The sequence below is a fragment of the Peromyscus leucopus genome, chromosome 1 (genome assembly GCF_004664715.2).
Source record: "Peromyscus leucopus breed LL Stock chromosome 1, UCI_PerLeu_2.1, whole genome shotgun sequence".
In the NCBI taxonomy this organism is placed as follows: Eukaryota; Metazoa; Chordata; class Mammalia; order Rodentia; family Cricetidae; genus Peromyscus; species Peromyscus leucopus.
Genome location: NC_051063.1, coordinates 37,273,416 through 37,296,859, shown reverse-complemented (window position 1 = coordinate 37,296,859; position 23,444 = coordinate 37,273,416). Strand labels below are relative to the sequence as shown.

Below are 23,444 nucleotides of genomic sequence, written 5' to 3'. Positions count from 1 at the left end.
TTCAGTAAATTCCTGAACATGTGCTTCATTCCTTTAACTACTAAAGATCTAATAACCTGAATATTTTAAGCACTTGTCCCTTCATATATCAAATGGTCTTTGAGATTTAAAATATGCCACATGCTTGGCAATTCTTTGATGATTTAAAGGAAGGATATCAGACATCTTCCTTTTTCATGTTTATTGTCTAGCAAATCCTCTCCTGTGTCAATTATTCACTTGTTCCAAGTGGAGGTCAAATTGGGAGGCCTCTTGTGCTGGAGTGTTTTGCTTATTTCTTCCTCTGATGCTGATTGTAAAACCATGATATCTACTTTCTCAGATGTAAATTGCAAATGTTAAGTGTCAAATTTGAAGAAAGTAGATGAAAGAAGTGTGGCAAGAAAGAGAACATGCTCATGGTCATGTTTCCTTGTGTTGGAGGGTGGGCTATTTTCATTCTCTAAATACAATATCCTAGACAGAAAATATGTGTGTTCTGAAGGAGTTAGGTGTGCCACTAAAATCAAAGTACTTACTTGACAAGAAAAAAAAAAAAAAAAAGTCTGATCCTCCTTCTCATGCCCTGCCCACACCCCTGCCCCATTGCTACTGGTGATTTTACCTGGGACTTTGTGCATACTGTTTCAAATATTCTACCATGGAGCTACACCCACAGCTAAATGTTTTTTATTCTTCTAATATGTGATCAAATAGTACTCTCCTAGAAAGACAGTGCCTACTATAAATTTTGTAATAACTCTGACTTGGATGGGACAGGATTTGTATGCTCTACCTCTGACTGCTGTGGGATGGTCTGTATGTCAAATCTGTTGCTCTGATTGGTCAATAAATAAAACACTGATTGGCCAGTGGCTAGGCAGGAAGTATAGGCGGGACTAACAGAGGAAAAAAGAAAGAACAGGAAGGCAGAAGGAGTCACTGCCAGCCGCCACCATGACAAGCACCATGTGAAGACACCAGTAATCCACAAGCCACGTGGCAAGGTATAGATTTATGGAAATGGATTAATTTACGCTATAAGAACAGTTAGCAAGAAGCCTGCCACGGCCATACAGTTTGTAAGCAATATAAGTCTCTGTGTTTACTTGGTTGGGTCTGAGCGGCTATGGGACTGGTGGGTGACAGAGATTTGTCCTGATTGTGGGCAAGGCAGGAAAACTCTAGCTACATCTGACCTAAGTTTTTAAGAGGCAGCTTTTCTTAAGAAATCATGGTATATCATTACCATCCTGATGGTTGAGTTTTCTCTTTTAAAGAAGAGTTGCATATCATGTGCGGAAGACACAGCCTGCGTGCTGCATACCTTTTATGGTGCATGGCATGCCTCATATTTTATGCACTCAGCACTTATCAGCCAAGTAATTTCACCCCCAACCACAGTCTTTCGCACTCAGCTGCCCTAAGTCATCATTTTCCAGTAAGCCAAAGTGCTCTTCATCATCATTAATTAATTTTCCCTTCCCAAAGGAGGGATGGCATTGTCCAAAGCTGTTCAAATCCCTTTCATCACCCATACACACATATATGCTAAAAACCACAGTTCCTAGACACACCCATTACATCTCTTCTGCTCTGGTCATAATGAAACATGTTCTCTTGTGCTACTCAACCCACATGGGCACTGAAGCATTCATGTTCTTTGGGAATAATGGAATTTTAGAACATTTGATTCCATAATTTCCATACATATATACTTCCTTCTACAAGACAAAGTTGGCAGCTATATGTAATTATTGTCTGGATTTGTTTGTAACTTTGGACTTGATTCTGAAAGTCTGGACACAGGTCTGAAGCAATTGACTGTTTTTCTCACTGCTTTTTTCTTCCTGTTTTTTTTTTTTTTTTCCACATCTGGGAAGACTAAAGCTATTTCTCCAGACTGAACTTATCCTTCAACCTTTACACTATTGAACATCCACAATCAAACACAACATACTAACCTTTCAGGGGAGACATGGTACATTGTAGCTGAAAAATCTACATACCCTTGGCTTTAAGCCCTAAGTTTGCTCTGTAACCTCGGGGGAGTGCCTGTGCCCTCCCACCTCTATTTACTCAACAAGGAGAAAGTGACTGTAATCATCCAAAGTTCATTTATGTGTCAAATGAAAGAACCATGGAAAGTTCTTTGTACATTGTTTTGTATATGACATCCCCAAATTTTAACTATTATCACAAAACTTTCGTTAAAAATCCATTTCTGAGATATTTGGCCCATAACCAAATTTCTGGGCTCACATTTCTACACCTCCTTGAATAGAGAACATGTCAAATAGATAACTCATACTATGAGAAAATTCTGGTATTTCATTAACTATGCCACAGTATTGTCTCTAATTTTTTGTTTTCATCACTTGCATATCTCATCACATATACACACATAGTTGTAGAATTGAGATCATTGCAGTTGCACCCAAGTGACAATGCATGTGAAAGAAATGATTGAATTTAACAGGAACTGAGTTATTTTTCTGTTTTCCATAAAGCTCCCCGTGTGTGTATACATGAGCTACAGTCCCATCTATACACTCATATTCATACAGTTTGCATTTGCTAAAATGGCTTCATGAGCACACGCATGCAGGAATAACAAGTAACTGGTATGCAGGAACATACCAAGGAATGGCATCCTCCTCCAGCACCCCGAATGTGAACAGACACGCACTCCATGGATCCTATCTCTGTCATACCCACCTCACAGGATGTTCATCTCTGCTACTTATTAATTCATTTATGGATTCTCTTGCTTTTCATTTATCTCTAAGCGCTCATCATTCATTGCAATTCTACAGGGAAATTCACACTGGATGACTTTCAGCTTCCTGCTCGCCAGAACAATCAGATTTAAGAGAACATTTGTGCCAGGCCTTGAGTCTGCCAATATTCTTCCTATCTCGGAAATCAGCAGATATGCCACTGCTGTTCTGCTCACATCAATTTCAATTCACGTTGCTCTGAACTGTCAAGCTAATAAAACAAAGACACTTCTCTTCCCGCCCGGGATGCAGAACACCTTTACATAATGCAGTCACACCACTGCTCAAAGTGATGCTAACAAGAACCAGCAGTTTCCCTACAGATAGTCAACAGCAAGAGACACAAGGGCAAATGCAGGATTAACAAGAAATGGGTCTTGTGTCCAGCAGTCATGCTGCTGCTGCTTCTTCCCATCCCACAGCTATGCAATGTTTGAGTTCAAAAAGCCATGTGTTAAAATAAAAAATGGTTGCAAATAGTTTATTACAAAGTCACTTCTGTCCAGTTTATTCATTTGTTCCATCATCAAGGGACCAATATGAGAATATGGTCTTTATTTCTGACAGAAAATAAAATTAATTGAGAGAACCCATTTTTGAATTGATTTGGGAAGAACCCATTTGGATTAAAAGGGAAAGGGGTAATCAAGAAGAAGAAAAAACCTGAAATGTGTTTTGTTTCATTTGTTTTTAGTGTTCCAGAGATGTTTATTGATTTGTATAAATCAAAACATGATTTATATTAGCATTTTACTAAAATTTACCATTTATTTACTTCTCTGGTCAAATATGGCTACAAATACCCAGCAGGGCACTTTGGGTGACTCAGCTGATTTTCTTCAGTTTTTTTGTTTTATTTTTTTTATCTACTCTTTCTTCTGTTTTATTTTCTAATTTTTTTAAATTAATGTATTTATTTCACATCCCAGTCTGAGATTCCCCTGGTTCCTCTCATCCCAGTCTCTCCCCCAACACCCCTGTTCCCAGCCCTGCAATCCACTCCCCCTCCACTTCTGTTTAGGAAAGGGCAGGTCTCCCATGAATATCAACAAAACATGGCATATCAAGTTGCAATAAGATTAAGCATCTCCCCATATATTAAAGCTGGGCTGTGAGGGAAAGGATAGAACTAGGCTCAAGAAACTGAACTGGATCTTTAAGCTGGCACAGCCCCTAGGACTTTTCATGGGATATACACTCACAAATGTGTCTATTGTGTGGCTGGCTCCAGGCAAGAGAATTCAGGACATTTCAACAAAATACGCTTCAAGTTTAAATGTTTATAGGGCATTTACAAATGAGGAAAGGAGTGCTGAAATTTATACTTATTTGTAAGACAAGTACCCAGTGTTAAAACTGTCAGAAGTTACTACTAATTGCAATATGGAAAGAAGCAGAAATCCCCAGTGCTGGGAATGTGCTGGGAATTTAAAAATGTGGCTATGTTTTAAGATAATCAGAATAGAATGCTAAGTGGTGTCTAGGCATACTGCAAGATGATACTAATAATTCTACACTTTGTTAAAGACATTGTATTTCAGGCATTATGGTAGTAGTTAATAAGGATTAACTGATTTCATCCTTAGAGCAATTTACTGGGTACTATGTTCATCTCTATATTCTCAACAAAACAAGCGGCATAGAAGGTATGCACTTGTCTTGAGAATACATTGCAACAGGAATAGCAGTAAACTAGAACTCAAATTCAGACAGCCTGGATTTTAAAATGTCATAATATAAATCAAATTTTATCTAGAACATTCTTGACACTAAATCTTTAAACTATGTAAATGTTTTCCAGAATAAATGTTCAATTGGAGGTTGAGATATTGGACACTATATGTAGCTGAAACATGAAATGAAAAGTGGTATCAAAAACTTATACAAAGATAAAAAGATCTGCAGTATGTTTCATATATATATATATATATATATATATATATTAACTATATCCTATATTAATCTGTCAAATTCTGAATTAAGCATGCAATTCATTTTATTTTTTATTTTGGTGGACATACCAAACTATGAACCTGGTTTTATGCACACAAAAACGGGTTTAGCTACTAGGAAAAATGTCGCTCTAAACATCTGAAGGAAAGAGGAAGCAACATATTAGAAGGATGTACATTTGGGCTTTAGTTTCTCAAGTGAAGGTGGTGTCTTTGACATTGGATATAACACTGATGCTTCTTGTGAATCCCTGAACCTAACAAAGTGGCAGTGTCTTTATGACTGCATATATTTGAATCCATTTCAGACTTTTTTCCAGATATAATATAGGTCTGTTACTACATTTCTCTAACCCGAAATATGTTCTTAAATAAGTCATTCTAAATCCATCACCATACATCCAGACTGACCAAGAGATGAAATTCATCCCCAAAGAGTAGCTTGTTTTCTATCTATTGTGCCTGTAAAGACAATTCCACCCCGAAGAAGAATAACTCTCCTTACTGTTCCTTCAGCCATTAGTAACTGTAGCTCCTCAGCTAGGGGTGGGACTTTGCAAGTCCCTTCCTTATCCATGCTAAGATTTTCCCTGGCTTGATATTGTGCAGGTCTTACGCGTGCAGTCAACAGCCACTGTGAGTTCCTGTGTACAACTGTCCTGTCATGTCCAGAAAACACTGTTTGCCTTCAATCATCCACTGCCTCTGGATGATCTCTAAACCTTGGGAGGAAAGGATGTGAAAAATATTAATTCTGTTTTCTAAAGAAATGGAGTGATATACCATATTCTATCTGGAAAAATACTAAGTCTGTAACTAATCCATTATGTTTCTATTAGAGTAGAAATCTTTGTAACCATAATAATATCAACTGCAGTTCATAACTAAGTTACATAATGAAATCTTCGGTACTGTTTTTCATTATAACTGATTGATCCAACTTAGATGATTTTACTTTGAATATTGCTTGTTAGAAAGCAAAGAGCCACAGTGCTCCAAGGGAAGTTTGGTAAGCACTGGATTGTTGTGTTTTTCTGTTAATTTAATTTCCCAGGATTTTGTAAAAAAAAAAAAAAAAAAAAAAAAAAAAAAAAAAAAAAAAAAAATCTTATGAATATTATCTCATGTATTGGCCATTGAGAGGTGGGTCACTAGGCAGCTGAGTTTATCAAGTTGGGACATTCTTCAAGGCTAACAGGATGCATTCTCATAGCATACAATGATGCCCCAACCATGACACTTCAGAGTCTGATAAGAGAGTACTGCCCACTGATTCATTACACAAAACCCTGTCAGCCATCCGAAACTATTTTGAAATATCTTATCATATATCAAATACCATGTCATATGCACAACAATCTTATGCAAGCCTTTAACGTGTGATTTCCTCCACAGACACTTTCCAATTTCTCTGGAGCTGCTCTTAACCAGAAGAATAATTTTTTTTTAATCTCTTTTAAAGAAATCTATCGGTTGTAAATTAAACAAGAATGTTCTGAAAGTCTTTCCTCCTCTTAGTGGAGTGACACTTTCTAAGGAACCAGCATTAGAATGATCAAATGATCTTGACCCACTTGCTCATAGAATCCCTCTTCCCTCTCTTCGACTGGACTCCCAGAGCTCAGACTGGTGCTTGGCTGTGGATCTCTATTTTTTCTTCCATCAGTTACTGATGAAGGCTCTATGATGACAGGGTATTCACCAATCTGATTACAGTTTTGAAGGAGGGGATGGGAGGTGGGTTGGAGAGAAGCTGGGGGAGCAGGGAGGAGGAATGAGAGGGAGATCTGTGGTTGGTATGTAAAATGAATAAAAAATGAAATAATAAAAAATGATCAAATGACCCATATTTCACCAGTTAGTCTGGGTGCTGCTGTCCTCCAGAACCACATATGCTTGGTGACATACCTCATAGAGGTCGATCATGACATTGCCTTCAGGGCCTCTGCTACTCTGGACGTTCTCCAAGGCCAGGGTGAAGTAGACACCACGGGTGTCTGAGATGTAGAGGTTGTAGGTGTCGTTCTGGTTCCATTCTTGAACTGCTGCAAACACTTGATTCTCATCTGTGCTAATGACATGCATGTCCTAAAGAAAAACACAGGGAAGTGAAGAGGGAAGAAGGGTTTTATACATTAACCTGGCATGCATTGAAAGAGTGTGGATGATGACGAGCTTTGATGGAATGCAGAGAGAGAGACAGGGAAAGTTTCCTTTCACACATATGAAAATGGCTGAGTATTAATTGTGCATTTTCTTTGTCACTTTGGAGTGAAGCAGTACAGCCATGACAAAATGAGATAGAAGGATGTATAGCAACCTAATTGTAATTTAACTGCCTTATTAGACAATTTGAAGGTTACTACCTTCAAATGTATGAATCTGGAGAACCAGTCATTCTTATATGATGGCAAATTCAAGCACTACTAGCTAAGAAGACTTACACAAGGCAAACATAAGGACAATCTGCAGTGACAGAAAGAAGCCAGACAAGCACTAGATTCCACTGTGGTCTGTGGATTAGCAGAGATGGTACAGTGGGCAAGTTCCTTAGACACACAGAACCTCAGACCCTACTCAATGAATTACAATATGCTTTTTAATGAGGTTCCTCCATGAATAATATGCACATTAAAGCTTGATAAGCATTGCCAAAGGTTCAGAATACCCTGAAATTCCCCAGCGGGGAAAAATGTCTACCAGAAAAATTCCAAAGCATTACTGTTTGTATGAGTAATTAATGTAAGGACTCAGCTACTAATCCATTATTTTCCTCTGCTAATTTCTCTAAGAAAACTACAGGAGAGAAAAAGAGTCATCATAAAGGATATTGTTTCCAAACTCCAAGGTTACCAGATATAGAAATAAAAAGTGAAGGAAACATGGAGGCCTTGTCCTCTGTCCTCTGGCAAGAATTCCAAATTCTGCATTCCCCATTCAGGACTCTAGCCACTGTCCAATATTATTCTAAACTGGCTATCTCCAGCCAAGGCTTACTGTTTCCTTAAGGAAAGCCTGTTGGTGTGCTTTGGGCTGCTTTTTAATCCTGTGGCCAAAGGAGACTACACAGAAGCACTCCCAAAGAACTCAGAGTAAAGCAGTTAAAACTTAAAAGGCCCAAAATAAACCAAGGTACCCAATAATATATAGCAAAAGAATAATACAGAAATGCCTTTGGCTTTTATGTAACATAAAACATGCTGTCTGTATGCTTGCAAAGCTTTAGATACGATGATCTTCCTGGTAACCAGCTCAACTCAAACTATTCAGTGTAACTTGAGTCATACTTCTAACCTCAAGTTCTCATAATCTGAGTTCAGTCTTGGCTTGTGACATAGTCATCTGAGTGGAACTTGATGCTCAGACATTGTGTCTGTGAATATGTGATAGCAAGAACATGTCCTTCACATGATAGTGAAGATAAAATCAGCAAGTCTTAAATACCATAATAGTGTTTACCAATTAGGGTATGTTTTATACATGGTGAGTATTTTGCTTAAGGGAGTCTGTCTATCCCTTTTGTTGATTATAAATAATCAACTTGGCTTCTCTGCTTTTGAAATATTTGAATATTCACTCACTGATATACTCAAGAAAAGGTTCTTCCAAATGTTTTCTTTCTGGGAGGAAATTAGCTATGGATCCACTAATTCATCCATGTGGACAAACCTTCCATGGTTCCTAATTCATAATGGGACAGAACCCCAAATCTTTAAAATTGTTTAACAACTGCTTCCTGTTTATGTTTCCTTCCTTTAAGTATGTTGTAGTCCTGGATTTCTGTTAAATTGTTTCAAATGAAAGCTCAGCCTATCACAGCTAATTCCCACCCATGGGTTTCAGTATGAATTTCAGTAACAGTGAACTTTTGATTGACTCACATAACAGAATTGAGAACATAATCCTGGGAGACTATGGTCATTCTTCTACAGATCACACTTCACAGTCCATTGTGTAGATTTGGTACTTGTAGATAACAGCTAGCATTATTGTCAACTTGACCAGAATCACCTGTGGATAAGGGTCTGGGAATACCATAAATCTCTAGATTTCATTAATTGACTTGGGAAGACCCACTCTGAGTGGGAATAACACTAACGGCTCTGTCCTGGACTAAATAAAAATGGGAAAGGTGGCTGAGCACAAACATTCATCTCTCTCGGCTTCCTGAAATACGGCCAGCTGCTTGAAGCCCCACTGAAAGGATTCAACTCTGTGTAGCCTTGAACTGTGATAAACCCCTTCTCCCTTCAGTTGTTTTGGTCAGGGTAGTTTATCACAGCAACAGGACAAGTAACTAAGATGGTATTGAAAACACAGTTCTTCTAAATAGCTTGAACAAGGTCGCTGGTAGAACATGCCATGTGATGTTAACTGGGTAAAATGACCATGTCTAGATAAAGACTGCAAACCAATCTCTATCTTTATGTAATTTCACTAAACAGACTTTACACAATGATGCTGGTCATAAAGATTTGATACACCTGTAATTTTTTTCATCTTTCTTCAACCCCTTATTAAGAAAGTGTGTTCTTATTGTTTCACCAATTCTCATGATTCTGAACCAATACAGACTCTTATTTTGAGTTCTACTGGAGCACCTTGCAGAGTCTGTCCCAAAGGATACTAGCATTACTTGATTGTAATGTATTTTTCAATGGGGTGGAAGCTTCTTTGTTAGGACACTTTGCTCTTATTAGTGGTGGTGATTTATTCACCTGGGTTTGTTTGTCTGTTTGCTTATAAAATAGAATCCTGCTATGCAGCCAGCTCTACAACCAAGTTAGCCTTGAAATCACTATGTCATCTAAGCTGGCCTCAAACTGTTTTTCTTTTTAAGATCTATTTTTATTTCATTTAAGTGAATGGGTGTGTATATCTTTATGAGTACACCACACATGTGGATACTCTTGGAGGTGAAAACAGGGTGTCAGATACCCTGGAGCTAGGGCTAGAGATGGTCATGACGTACCCCATACAGGTGCTGGGAACTCAGTTCAGGTCCTCTGGAAAAGCAGCACAAACTCAACTCCTGAGCCATGTCTCCAGCTCCTGGAGTCAAACTACTGATAACCTGTCTCTAGTTCCAAGAGGCTGGGGTTATTTTTGGTTTATTCCATCATGCATGGTGATAAACTATTGAATTAATGCTGAACTGAAGAGTTTTGTTGCTCATAGGACATTCATGAACCATTCAGATTAGTGACCTCCACCTAGTCTCTAAGGAAGTCACATGGATTGAAGTTTACATTCTTTTTAAACTTATTTGACTACAGGACCAATTTTTTCCAATATATCACTAAGGATATTTTATGCTGAATGAAAAATTGGGGAAAAATATTGTTTTGAATCTAAGCTCTTTATTTTTTAAAAAAAAATGAATAAAAGAAAAAGTAATAAAAACCCAGAGAGCCGAGGTTTCTAAGCAAGTTAGTGACAGACTCAGTCTGAAGTTAGGTCTCCAGCCAAAATTGAGCATCCTTTGTACCCCCTGCATCCTGGTACCCATCCATCTTCCACTATGGAGACAACTAGATCCATAGTAATAATAATATTACCTTGCTTTTATAGAGTGTCTGTTCTCGAAAACACTTGAGGCACTTTGGGATGTATTACCTCATCTATCTCACTGGAGTTTTGAAGAATGGTCTCCAAGTAACTCAGGGGAAGGAAGAACGGTCACTGTTTAGTTTGGCCTAGCAAGCCACGTACTCTTACTTGCAATGACAACATTTAGCCATCACTCTTTGTTGGTTTTTCTTCTCCATTATTAATTGTTTAAACATAGCCCAAGGCAACATTCTGCCCCTTCAACATCTGATACAACGGCAGTAGGTGATTAAAAACATTTGAGCAGGAGAGAACTGATGTGTCTCTATTCCTTAGGTCAGCATGAAGCTTTGTTTACCTGTAGGTGCAGCCCTGGTTCTGACAGAAGGCCATGTAATACAGCACCTTGGAGGCAGATCACTCCACCCATGCTGGGGCTTCTCTTTGAAGCTATAATGGGATTATAATGAAGCTTCTCTTTGCTTTATATAATAAACATCCTCCTGGACCAAATAATGCATTTATTTGCTACACTCACTTCCATTTTTTTTCAGTAACAAGCCAAATTAATCACTGCATTTACCCTGAGAACTCAAATGAAGCTAAGTCATGGAATATGATCATCTGGGTGGCAGGGGTGGGGGGTGGGGTAGATGGCCAATTAAGCTGCAAAGGAAATATTGCCTTCTAGATTGTCTAGAGGCCACTGAGGACAGCTGTCAACAGTGATCTTTGTGATGACTATGAACAAGCAATATAAAATACCTGTCCCCCCACCCCCATCTCCAGCAGTCTATCCACAAAACCCTCTGAGTTTAAACTACCTTTCTAGGGTTCCTAGACCAGTGAGGCCCTCCTCCATTTTTTTTGATAGCACAACAAATTTGGTGGGGTGGCGAGCATGCTACATTTTAACAATTGGAGTCACTAATTTACTTGCCAGGGAATAAAATCATAAAAATCACAGGTATGGATACTAACAAATTTGGGTTCTAACCTTCCCTGTGTGGCAAATAGAATTTGTTTTGACTGAAATTGTTCTGCTAAGAATATGCAGACCCAAGATTGAGCATGTGATGAATGAATGAAATTTGAAGTTCCCTGATTTAGGCTCAATTCTCCATACCTCTTGAATCAGGGCATCTCACTGTACTGGGTATAAATCTTGTTCTTAAATCTACAAATCTTTCAAGTTGTCTTCTTCAAATTTCAGTGAATGAATCACAATTCATTTCAGTACTCAGTACTCAGCCCAGGGAGGGTACACCTTTTTTTTTTTCCATGAATTGAAATTTTCCTCAGGATTCCTCCAAGGAGACCATCATGGACAATTTTAACAATTCTCAGCCTTCCTCCTGCATTTGAATTTCACTAAACGACAATACTCGACTCAAAATAAATTTCATTATATAGTTTGTTCAACTTAAATCTTTCAAAGTTGAGTTACAATTCTATTTAGATCAACGAAATCACTTTCTTATCCCTTTCCCCCACACACATACATCTCATTTGCTCAAAAATTAAGCCACAATCGACTAAATTTTGGCCACTTAAAATACAACACAGAAAACAGTGAGATTTCAAAAAGGCATTTTTGAAAGGCCACATCATCTGTTTTCCACTAGATGGCGCTCCATATTAACACAGTTTTTCAGAATTGTGGAAAGAGCCTGAGGATGCGGGGGAGGAGGGTCTCTCACTTCTCTTTTCCACCGTTTTCAAAAGGGAGTGGCTAGAGAGGTCAGAACACTTAGCTGTGCCTCAGGTCTCTGAAGAGAACCAGTTTCCTAACATCCACTAAGAACAACAGCCATGTTGTAACGTAAAGTGAACATTTTTTTTTTTTTCCTGTTTGGATTTAAAAACAAACATACTGCCTGGAAAAATTTCATATTGAAAGGCAAAAACAAGAGTATTATTAATTTATTCAGATGCCCACACAGCAAGAATTCCAAAGGAAGAAAAAAATCAGAGGGGAAGAGAACAGGAGAAAGACCCACATACAAAGGGAGACAGAATTACCCACAAGGAACTGGGAAGTCTAAATGCAGAAGTGGGGCTGATGAAACAGGGAACTCATCACTGGAAGCTGGCAGTGACCCTGAGAATATGGCGGAGGCAGACTGTACCTGAGAGGAGAACAGTCAAAACAGCAACCCAGTGTGTACCTTGGGCAAAGCGTATTTCGGGAGCTTCATTTGTGCAAACGTGCTTCTTCGGTAGGACACGTAGTAATGTGGTCTTCCTCCAGATGTCAGCTAGATCACAGAAACAAGGTGGTGAGAGGAGCTACCACAGAGCAGCTGCCTGAATGAAGCTGCCACACAGCACCGAAAATGCCTGCGGAGCACAGCTATGAGTGGTTGGTATTGACCAGAAAAGCTACTCACTCACTGTATACGGGTGCTCAGAAGACCAACAACAACCATGCAATAGACAAAAATGTAATCTGAAAATTTGCACGATGGGTCTGGAGAAATGACTCAATAGTGAAGAGCATCTGTTGCTCTTCCAGGGAACTGGAGTTTGATTTCCAGCACCCAGAGTGAATCTAGTTCCAAAAGATCTGAATTCCTCCTTGTCTAGCCTCAGGCAGGCTTGTGGTGCACAGACATCAAAGCAGGAAAGGAAAAATACTGACACAGAACAATAAATTATATATACATATATACATATACTATACAATATAATCATATAATATATATTATTTTATATATAATATATACATGTGTATATATACACATATAAATTATATATGTTTAATCTATATATGTATATCTAGATATCTATATAGTGTGTTACTAGATATAAAATTGCAATGTGACTCTAAAGCTTAGAAACTGTATTAACTGTGTTCTTCCCAATGCTAGAAGCCTCAGGACATATTAGCTCACTGTCCTTCATCAGTCTAGCTTTTCAGCCTCAAGTCCATGTTACACAAGTGACCATACTGGGCCAGAAGGAAGTAGTCCAGGTTCATCAGTAGAGAGAAGCCTTCTCATCTCCACACAAAGTTCCTATTTGATGGCATCACACTGATGCCTAAGGGTATGTCCAAGAATGTTAGCAGAAAGCCACTCCAGGTTTGGATTCCAAATTAATTCTAGGTCTCTATCTTTTGGAAGAAAACCATGGAAACTGGCACTGTTTTGTCCAAAGCAGGTCAACGAATACTGAAGGGCTTGCAGAACAGGAAGATGAGGTGTGGTTTCTATCCAGACTTGAATACTACTCTAGGCAGAATAGAAGGCACCTCTGGCAATGTGTTTCTCTTGAGAGCCAATCATGACCTATATAAGTATCTGCAGTTTGAATGTCACTGGAGTTTGCATACTTGGAATGTCAACATAGCTTGTGGAAAATGATCATCAGACACAGGGGAGCACCTGGAAAGAGACATTCTTCAGTGCTATGTGTGGAAGCAATGGGCTACAGGAGGTTATTCTCATAATTCTAAATATAAATTCTGACTTTGATTGGTATGCCAGATATGTGGAATATAAACTGTTGCTAGAAAGCAGAGAAATATTCCTGACAGCATTACTGGTAGAGAAATGAGGGACGGGACTAACACATGCAACCATTTGAATGTCACTTGAAATTATCCAAGTGTTCATTACACACTTCTCTGAAGGAAAAGGAACAAGGATGTGTGTATCATCACTTGTGAAACAATTCAAAATTATATAGGTTGATGCTGGCCGTCTTCTTTCAATGCATAGGATTAGATATCAATTATTCTTCAAATAAACTTGTGTCTAGATTGTACCTTAACTGTAGTGTGTATATACCCTTATGTATTATATAAATACATTTAAAATACTGTATGATATATACACTTAATTTGCTGTAAACATACATTTATCCACCTATTCAGCAATTATACCTTTTCCATTCTTCCCCTGAAAAGTAATAACATGATTTTTAGATGAATTGACTAAAGGAAACTAAAATTGTCCTCAAGAGCAAAGATACACAGAGAAACCTTGTCTTGAAAGACCAAAAAAAAAAAAGCTAAATGAAGCTGTTCCTGGTGACTGCCTGTCTCCTGTCACTACTCATGAAATCTCAACTTCTCAAATGGTTTTCCATTCTCTTAGGAGAAGGAAATTATTTATTCCATATTTCCCTGGGAGTTGCAGTGGTTCCTGACCACACCAGGGGATACTTCTTAGTTGGTCTCTGCCTAGTCCCACCTCCATCCATCACACCATTTCCCATTCACCTTCTTTTCTTTTAAAGTGATAACTGAGGATGGGGCTGAAGAGATGATCATTTCCCTGATGAGGACAAATGGACATAGCTTCAAAGTTTATTTAATGACTTGAGGTTATTGGGAAACAGATAAATAGAAGTGTACATCACTCCTGAGTCAATGCAGCACTTTTTAGATAGGATGGTAAATTACTACGGACAGTAGGCTCAAGAATAGCCTTAAGCCTCCCTCCTCCCTTCCACCCTTCTTTACTCTCTTCCCTCCTCCTCTCCTTCTCCTTCCACCTTCTCCTTTCTCTTTGTCCTTTTAGTCCTTCTTTCTGATCCATGTCTTCCTTCCCTTTGAGGCTGTGCAGGCAGGCCGAAAGGGTTATAGCATGACAGAAATGAGAAATGCCTTGAGCCAATAAACAGAAGTAGGGTTTTCTTACCTGAACAAACACATAGTCATCCTGAACAATCAAAGAGTCAGGGTCAATGTAGCCTGGGAAAGGCTTATTTCTGTTGGCATCTGTGCAGTTTTGCATCCGACAAGTTAGGTATTGTGAATCTAGAAGGGAAGAAGTCAGAGTCAATGAACATTTCCCTTGGAATCTGGAAGTGTTCACACAAGACTCACAGTCTCTCCAAGTGATCACTCAATATCACCCTACTGCTCAAATTCCATTGTTATTTTATTACGTTGCTACCTGAATCACGCTTTCCTGATATGTCAAATAAGACTTGTAATCCTACACAAAAAAAAATCTTATTTAGCTTTCCTCTTCTAAACCCAAAAGAAAAGATTTTCAAAAACTGACATAAGATTTGAAATTTTGTAACCATATTTTCATCTTTATTAGAATTCACCTCCACACTTCGATATTTGACTGAAAAGCAGGGAAACACACTTGCATGCAGTATTTTAAAATCTCTGGTGGAAGTTCCACTGGAATGAACGCTATGATCCTTAATAAGATAAAGGTTGCTTCTTTGTGGATTGGAAACGAAACACGATAGCAACATCTCCAATTCAAAATCTTTGTTCTCATTTTAGAGGTGAGTAAATTGAAACTTGGGTTTTCAGCTGAGACAGCACAGTGGCCAATAAACACAACACAGTACTGATGACTCAGGTCAGTTCATGGTCTGTTGCTGGAGGGATGTTGTATTAGACAGTCTCTGGCTCCATGAAATCCTTTTATGGCAGTATTTATTTAAAATGCCACATTAAAACATAAAACCACACTGGAATACATTCAAACCCTCCTCTGACCACCATACCTACGTTCCTCTCCTGATTACATATCTGTCTCTCTTGCTCTGCCCATGAGTTTTCTAATCCCCTAATTTATGTTGATAAGCATTCCCAACCTCCCCATGGTGTTACAGACTTTCTATCCACACTTTCTCCTTCCCAGAGAATTTCACCAATGTTACCAATTTACCAAGTTACCAATTTTCCTTCAAGGAGAATTTTACCAAGTTACTAACGAAGTTCTCAATTTTGGCCCACTGCTACTTCTGAAGATCTTCCATGATCACTCCCTGAATAAAATTTAGATGCTATACCAATGATTCATCACTATGTATTTCTATATACTGCTCCAATGAAAATATAACCCCCATGATTGTGTGTGTGTGTGTTCTTCTGTTATACTGCTAAGTCCTAACAGTAATCCCAGTACACTGTAAGCAAAAATCTGAATATTCTTAGAAACACATCTGCTTATTTGAATGTATGTTTTTGTATGAAAGTGAGGTTATTATACTTACTTTTGGTGCTTACAGACATCTTTCCCAAATGAAACATTAGAACTTGATCATTGACAGGAAGTGGGGACGAGCAACGTTGTACTAAGGTGGATAGAAGGGTTCATGAAAGACTTCTCTTAAAATTAGCAAAGAACTTCCCAAGTACATCTACATATGAGAACTTGAATATTCCTGAACTCTGCAAGAAGGGTCAGTAGGGGGCAGCATGCACATTTATGCCAGCTGACCCTTGACTGATGTAGATGCTAGTAGACTCACTAAATGATGAATCACGAGTTTCCAGTACCATGGGGGCTCTGGAAAGTAGAACTCTTGATTTATCATTTACTGAGTCTACACTAGGCCATCTGGATAAGCAAGGCAGTTGTTTGGCTTGAACTTTTTGGGGGGCCCCCAGGAGTGGGACCAGGACCCGTCCCTGGTGCATGAGCTGGCTTTTTGGAGCCTGGTGTCTATGGTTAGACACTTTGTGCAGTCTTGGTGCAGGGAGGAGGGGCTTGAACCTGCCTCAGTGGAGTGTACCAGACTTTGCTGACTCCCCATGGGAGACTTGGCCTTGGAGGAGGTGGGAATGGGGGGTTGGGTGGGTGGGAAGGCTGGTGGGTGGGAGGAGGGAGGATGGGGGAATCTGTGATTGATATGTAAAATGAATAGAAAATCTCTTAATAAAAAAGGAATTCTACTTCCAATCTTCCTTCTGTAGAGGAACTTTTGCCAGCATAGGAAGCTCTCCAGTCTAAAACTACATTGAGTATTGGTGGAACCCAAAGTTAAACTAAAGGAAAAACCTATACCTAGCCTTTCCATCTCCTTTTTTTAGACATCCCATAGTTCCATTTTTTTTTTAACCACAAATTAAGATCTTTCACCTTAAAAATAATCTTTGAGACTTGTCTTTTCTCAAAATGTTCATCTCTGTCTATAGCACACAAATCTTTACCTCACAATTTCACAGTCTTCTAGACCATTTTGTAGCCTTTGAGTGGCTCCATGGTTTTGAAAGGTTGCCTGGGGCCACAGAAGAAAAGCCGGTTTCCTTCTGTGAAACCTGGGCTTTCGTTCTAGCTATAGTCACATACCAGGTGCATCACTCAGAGAAAATCGCTTCAGTATCTCCAAACTTGCATCCTTCAGCTATTAAGCAGTGATAACATCAGCCATTTAGTCTATTAGAATTACTATACAGAATTAATTAAGATGTAATTAAATAATAAACACGCTGCATGTTTTGAAATTTAAACCTATGTAGATGTCAATTATTATGACTCATCATTTTCTTGATTTCCTTTTGTTTGTTTGTTTGTTTGGTTGGTTGGTTGGTTGGTTTGGGTTTTTTGCCCATAAAGATAGTGCTAATTTGAGGAATATAATCAGTCATTTAAAAGACTAGTGAAATTGGCCTTTGTTACTCCAGAAAATGCCAGCATGAGGTTATATACATACTCCGCCACATGTCCTTCTCCTCTATTTGCTGGAGAAGCCAGCACTGCATTTGCTATGTCATCCTTCCTCTATGTGACTCCTAAGCTCCTACACGTGAGAACTAAGTCCACTCTGGATCTTCCTAATCCCCTTCACGTTGTTGGCTTAGAGCAGTGCATTTAAATCTAGTACTGCTAAATGAGAAGTGAGGGGTGGTACCAGAGATACAGAAGGTGTCTTCCCTACCTCTGTGCAATATGTACAGTTTGATGCATGCAGACTATTCTAATTGTCTTCTTATCTAAAGGAGCCAGGGGTAAAGTAAAGAAAAAAAGAAAAAAAAAAAAAAAACTTACGTAACGATTATGACCAGACTGAGAGAACTTGGTCCCTAAAGACATCATTGAGCTATTGTGTGTACTGCATCTACCATTGTCCAACTGCTGCTACATGAGATGATAAATAAAGAACCATGTCTAAAGTGAATTAAATCAAATGTAAAGATTAGAATTTCCTGGGCTTCTAAGGATAAGCATAACTTCCATTGTGATTTAGAGGTAACACTTAATGAGACTCCTGGATGAGTAAGCTTCATTGTTTTATTTATAATAGTGTCTGATCATATTCTTTAAGATAACAATCACCTCTTTAAAGATCCTAAGCAAACACCAGATGGAAAATAAAATATACATGATATCTATAGGTCAATTTTGTATAAATTGTAAATCTGAGAGACTAGAGAAGAAAACAAAGGGGCATTTGTCAAGGTCTAGAGTAGTGTTCCTCAATCTTCCTAACACTGCAACCCTTCAATAGAGATCCTCATGTTGTGGTGACCCCCAACCATAAAGTTATAATTGTTGCTACTTTATAACTGTAATTTCCCTACTGTCATGAACAACAATGTAAATATCTGTGTTTTCTGAGGGTCTTAAAAGACTCCTGTGAAAGGGTCATTCAACCTCCAGGTTGAGAACCACTGGTTTACAAGCTGGACATTCTAATGGATTTTCACAAGTATGTAGAACAGTTAATGATCAAAACACTGCAGAGGATGATCTATCAACTGATTTAGCGGTACAGAGAGTAAAGATGGTGGTTTATAGAACTGCAGCACACAAGGGAAGGCATTGATTTAGTTGCTTGAATCCAGATTTGCTTCACTTTTATTTCACTATACAACATGAAAATCTCCATGTACATGGGGCCGACTTTTGTGAACTAGACTTTGGCTTCTTCTACTTCAATATCAGTGAGTACATCTATATACAAAATGAAAATACTCATAAAATCATGTTGCTATACAGTACTTTAGTAATGTGGAGCAAGGTGCATAAAGTCGTATCCTTGGAGCTCAGGTTCATATCTAAGGATTTTATTTAAGGAAATTACGAGATATAGGAAGATTAGATCACTCAAGTATGTACTCAAAAGTTTTTAATAAGGACTAGCAAGGTGCCTCCACAGGTAAAAGGAGCCACATGCAAACATAGATACCTGATTAAGATGCTTGGAGGCACATAAAGGTATAAGGAGATAAGAGAATCCATGAAATTGTCCTCTGGTATCCACATATGCTGCTGGCACACAGGACCCCTATCATTAATTTCCAAGTACTTAAAGAGTTTTACATTTGTGTGTGTGTGTGTGTGTGTGTGTGTGTGTGTGTGTGTGTGTGTGTGTGTGTGAAAGTGGCCAAGGAGGCCAGAAGAGACAGTTGGGTCCCCTAGAGTTAAAATTACATGCAGCAGTGAGCCTCCTGTACATGAGTCTGGGAATCTAACTTGTGGTCCTCTGTAATAGCAGCAAGTGCTCTTAACCACTGAGCCATCTTTTCAGCCCCAGGAATGTTTAATGATACTTTAATAAATAGATGAAACAAAAAGGGAATAAGTAAAATGTGAAACATTCAATTCACTACTAAATTCTTGCTTCTGGGAGTGAACACTTAAAGTATATATGATAAAAAGAAGTTACCAATGGATAATATTTGGTATTTTTGGGGGGGTTTGAAAACTATGCCTTGGTTATAAAAATGCTCAAACTATATAAAACTGTGTAGAGAGTACACATATTCTGAACCATTTTGGTAACTTTTCAGTCTTCCTAAAATTATTTCCAAATAAAAGCTTTTAAAAATAGGATGGGACAATATTATAATATGGACCCACTTTTTGGCAAGTTGTATATATAGACACCAATCTATGTGTGCCTGCACAGGAAAAGTGAATAAAACATACATGAGATGTCAACAGTCATAGCAAGGCAGTCAGTGAAAGAATCGGACACTGGGAAGTCAAATTGCTGACCCAGCACTTCTCACTTGGGTGAGTGGGGAGTCATAGCGGGCTTGAGAGATAAGCAGTTTCCACAGACACCTCTCAATGTTCTGATCCCTTCCACTTCCTGATTCTGTGTACTCTGGTTTTCTTGTACAGTAAGTCTATCTTTGAGCTGAGAATTACAATGCATTTAGCTAGGTAACACGAGGAAAGACTCAAAATTAGTCTTCTGTTTCTGCTCAGGATGGCTAAAAGTGAAATTTGCAAGCTGAAGGGAAGTGATCAGTTTTCAGCTCTCAGCATAGTGAAGTTTTCAGTTTGCTCCTTTTCTCCTTCTAATGGAAACAGAAAGAAATTGGCTGCGGTTCATAATGAGGGACCAATCGCTCTTATTCCCCTCAGGGTTTGCTGTAATAGCATTAAGTATGATGAAGTCTTTCCATATTCTGTTCTGGTGAGTGTGTGATGCGATTCCATAGGAAGTCTCATGTAATTTGGCATTAATTAATGTCAATTAATGTATGCAACTGCTAGATGTTAGAATTAATTTCATTACCTCTCTTACACAGATGTTTTTCTTGCCACAGGTAATTAGGATACTGCACTGTTCTTTTCAAATATCCTCACTCTGGAACAGCTGCTGTTTGGCATAATGTGCTCCTCATCCACTTTAAACCTGTGCTGATACAGAGAGGAGATGCTGCCTTTAAAAGCCAGGCTCTGCATCAAGGAATGGAAAGTTAAGTGCAGGCCAAAGGCTGTTGTCTTGGTAAACCTAAGGAGACTATTGAGCCCCTGGAATCTCTAATCCATATCATGGGAATAGACACTATCCCTCTAGACACTATTTGTGAAAAAAAAACAGATCCTGGTCTCCCACTGGTGCCTGGTGAAAGGATCTGTCTGTAATTGTTATTTAAATCTTCTCTGTTTAATTCCCAGTATTGCTAACTGCTTGCTTCTGAGGTCACCACTTGTAAAACAAAAACTACACATATTGGTGTTTCTGTGGCAGTTTCTCCCTTCATATTCAGTTTTTAGGTTGGATTTACTATTTTGTTTGCTTGTGGTTGGCATTGCTTTCCTTCCATATGGGACCATGAAATTTCCCCAGTAGTCAAAGCAATATTGAGCAGACAGAACAAAGCAAGAAGCATCCTATTATTTGAGTTTTAAATTCATTGTAATTAAAGAAACACTGTATTGGGGTATAATTGCAGTAAATGATGATACACAATACAGGCTCCACCTAAGATAAAACTACACACCCATGGTCAATGATTTTTAACCAAGGAACCAAGAATAGACAAGAGAGAATGGATGGTCTCTTCACTAAGTAGTGGGAGAACTGTATATTCAAATTCAGAAAGACAAAATCATATTTTTATCTCACATCATATATAAATATCAACTCAAAACTGATTAAAGATTTTAATGTTAGTCCCACTACTAGAAAAAACTACAGGGAATATTTTTTATACCATTGGTCTGGGTAAAGATTTCAGAGTAATGGCACCCAAAGCACAGGCCATCAAAGCTAAAACCATCATGCTATTTATTGAAAGAAACCAGAAAGCATTTATATGGTAGAGAAAACAATGACTACAGTAAGAGATGAATAAAAGGCTAAAAGAAAATATTTGCAAACCACAATCTGATAAAGAGTGAACACTCGAAATCTACAGAGATGTCACTTCAGTACACAGTCAAGGAGGCACTAGTGGGGTCCTCTGCTTAGCTCACTTTCTCCTTTTTATATAGTATGGGGTTCCAGTCATGTGTCAGCCAAAATGGCCCAGTCTTCAACCTCAGTGCCACTGGGGGTGAGCTTTGAGATTCCAAAAGTCAACAACAGGGTTTCTCTCTCTCTCTCTCTCTCTCTCTCTCTCTCTCTCTCTCTCTCTCTCTCTCTCTCTCTCTCTCTCTCTCTCTCTCTCTCCTTCAGCCTCCTGCTTGTGAATCAGATGTAAGCTCTCAGTTATTGCCCACCATCATGTCTGCCTTCCTGCCACCATGTTCCATGCTCCTCACCATGATGATCATGGAGTCACCCCCCAAAACAAGGCTATAGTTCTTAATCCTTCCAAAACAGTTCTACCAACTAGGGCCAAACATTCAAATATATGAGCCTATGGGGGACATTCTCATTCAAACCACCACAGACTGCATGGCATTAGTGTAAGTTAGCTAAAACGTGACCAGTATGCAGCATCTAGGGGACCATGAGTTAGCTAATGATGGCAGACAATGGATGTCCAAGGAACCCAAAGGTGAAAATCGTTTTTGTGTAATTCTGTATAAATATGGCTTTATGAACAGAGGCCTCCACCTTGGCCCTTGTCTTTGACACACAGCCAGCCTGTATGGGCCTGTGTGTACTGAATAAAGTATATCTTATCTGCTGGAGACTCCTTGCATTCTCTTCCTTTATTGCTTGGAGTTTGGACCTCACGTGGTCTGTGTCTAGAGCAGTATTCCAAAATAAAACCTTCCTTCCTCAATTTTTTTACTCAGGGTACACTTCCCATAGCTATTTACAACCATGGTTCCATTCTAGGCTTCTGTGAATTCAAGTATTTTAGACTCCACATATGAGTGAGATCCATACAGTGATTGATTCTTATTTCACTTGCCATCATAGCCTTCAGGTTTATTCATGTCAGGACTTTTCAATTTTAAAAGCTGAAGAGTAACTCACTGGGTAATTATGCCATTTTCTTTACTCATTGTTCTGACAGTCACTTACTTCAAATATATGCTTTGGCTATTATCAAAAATGGAATTGATTAATCAAATGATATAATCTGAGGAACATCCACATTGTTTTCTATATTGCACATGTTAATTTATATCCCTACCAATAGTATACAAAGGCTCCATTTTTCCCTAATGGTTACTGATATGTATTGGGTCCCATTTTGATATGCACATTCTGTTGGGCTGACCTTATCTCATTGTGGGTTTCCCTTAGATCTCCTTCATGATTAGTGGTTATGAGCATGCTATCATATATCTATTGATCTTTTATGCACCTCTTCCTGAGAATTAGGCTATTTTCTTCTTACTGAAGTAACATCTTTACAGATTTGGGGTATTTACTTTTTATCAGATGTGTGGTTTGCAAATATTTTCTTTTAGCCTTGAGCTTGTCTCTTAATTGTAGTATTGTTTTTGAATGTCCATAACAGGGCCAGTCTCTCTCTCTCTCTCTCTCTCTCTCTCTCTCTCCCTCTCCCTCTCCCTCTCCCTCTCCTCTCTCTCTCCCTCTCCCTCTCCCTCTCCCTCTCCCTCTGTTTGCCTCCTGCTTGTAGATCAGATATAATCTCTCATCTACTGCTCGAGCATCGTGTCTGCCAGCACCAGGTCTACTTGTCTGCCACCATGCTCCCCACCATGACAATCATGAACTTGCCCCCTGAAACTGTATACAGGCTCCCAAAGCCATGATTTATTTTATAAGTTGCCTTGATCATGGTGACTCCTAGGAATAGAACAGTAAGTACGACACT

At 38.7% G+C, this 23,444-nt stretch overlaps 1 protein-coding gene across 6 annotated transcripts in view; it reads right to left on the bottom strand.

Annotated features, from left to right (window-relative positions):
* Sorcs1 (sortilin related VPS10 domain containing receptor 1) overlaps positions 1–23,444 on the bottom strand; it is a 533,290-nt gene that overhangs the window by 109,362 nt on the left and 400,484 nt on the right. For all 6 annotated transcript variants that reach the window (XM_028874638.2, XM_028874643.2, XM_028874641.2 and 3 more), the window contains exons 7-9: positions 14,908–15,026; positions 12,430–12,519; positions 6,620–6,799 (exon numbers count right to left, since the gene is read on the bottom strand). In XM_028874638.2, the coding sequence (XP_028730471.1) occupies positions 6,620–6,799; positions 12,430–12,519; positions 14,908–15,026 (389 nt within the window). The remainder of the gene's footprint in view (positions 1–6,619; positions 6,800–12,429; positions 12,520–14,907; positions 15,027–23,444) is intronic.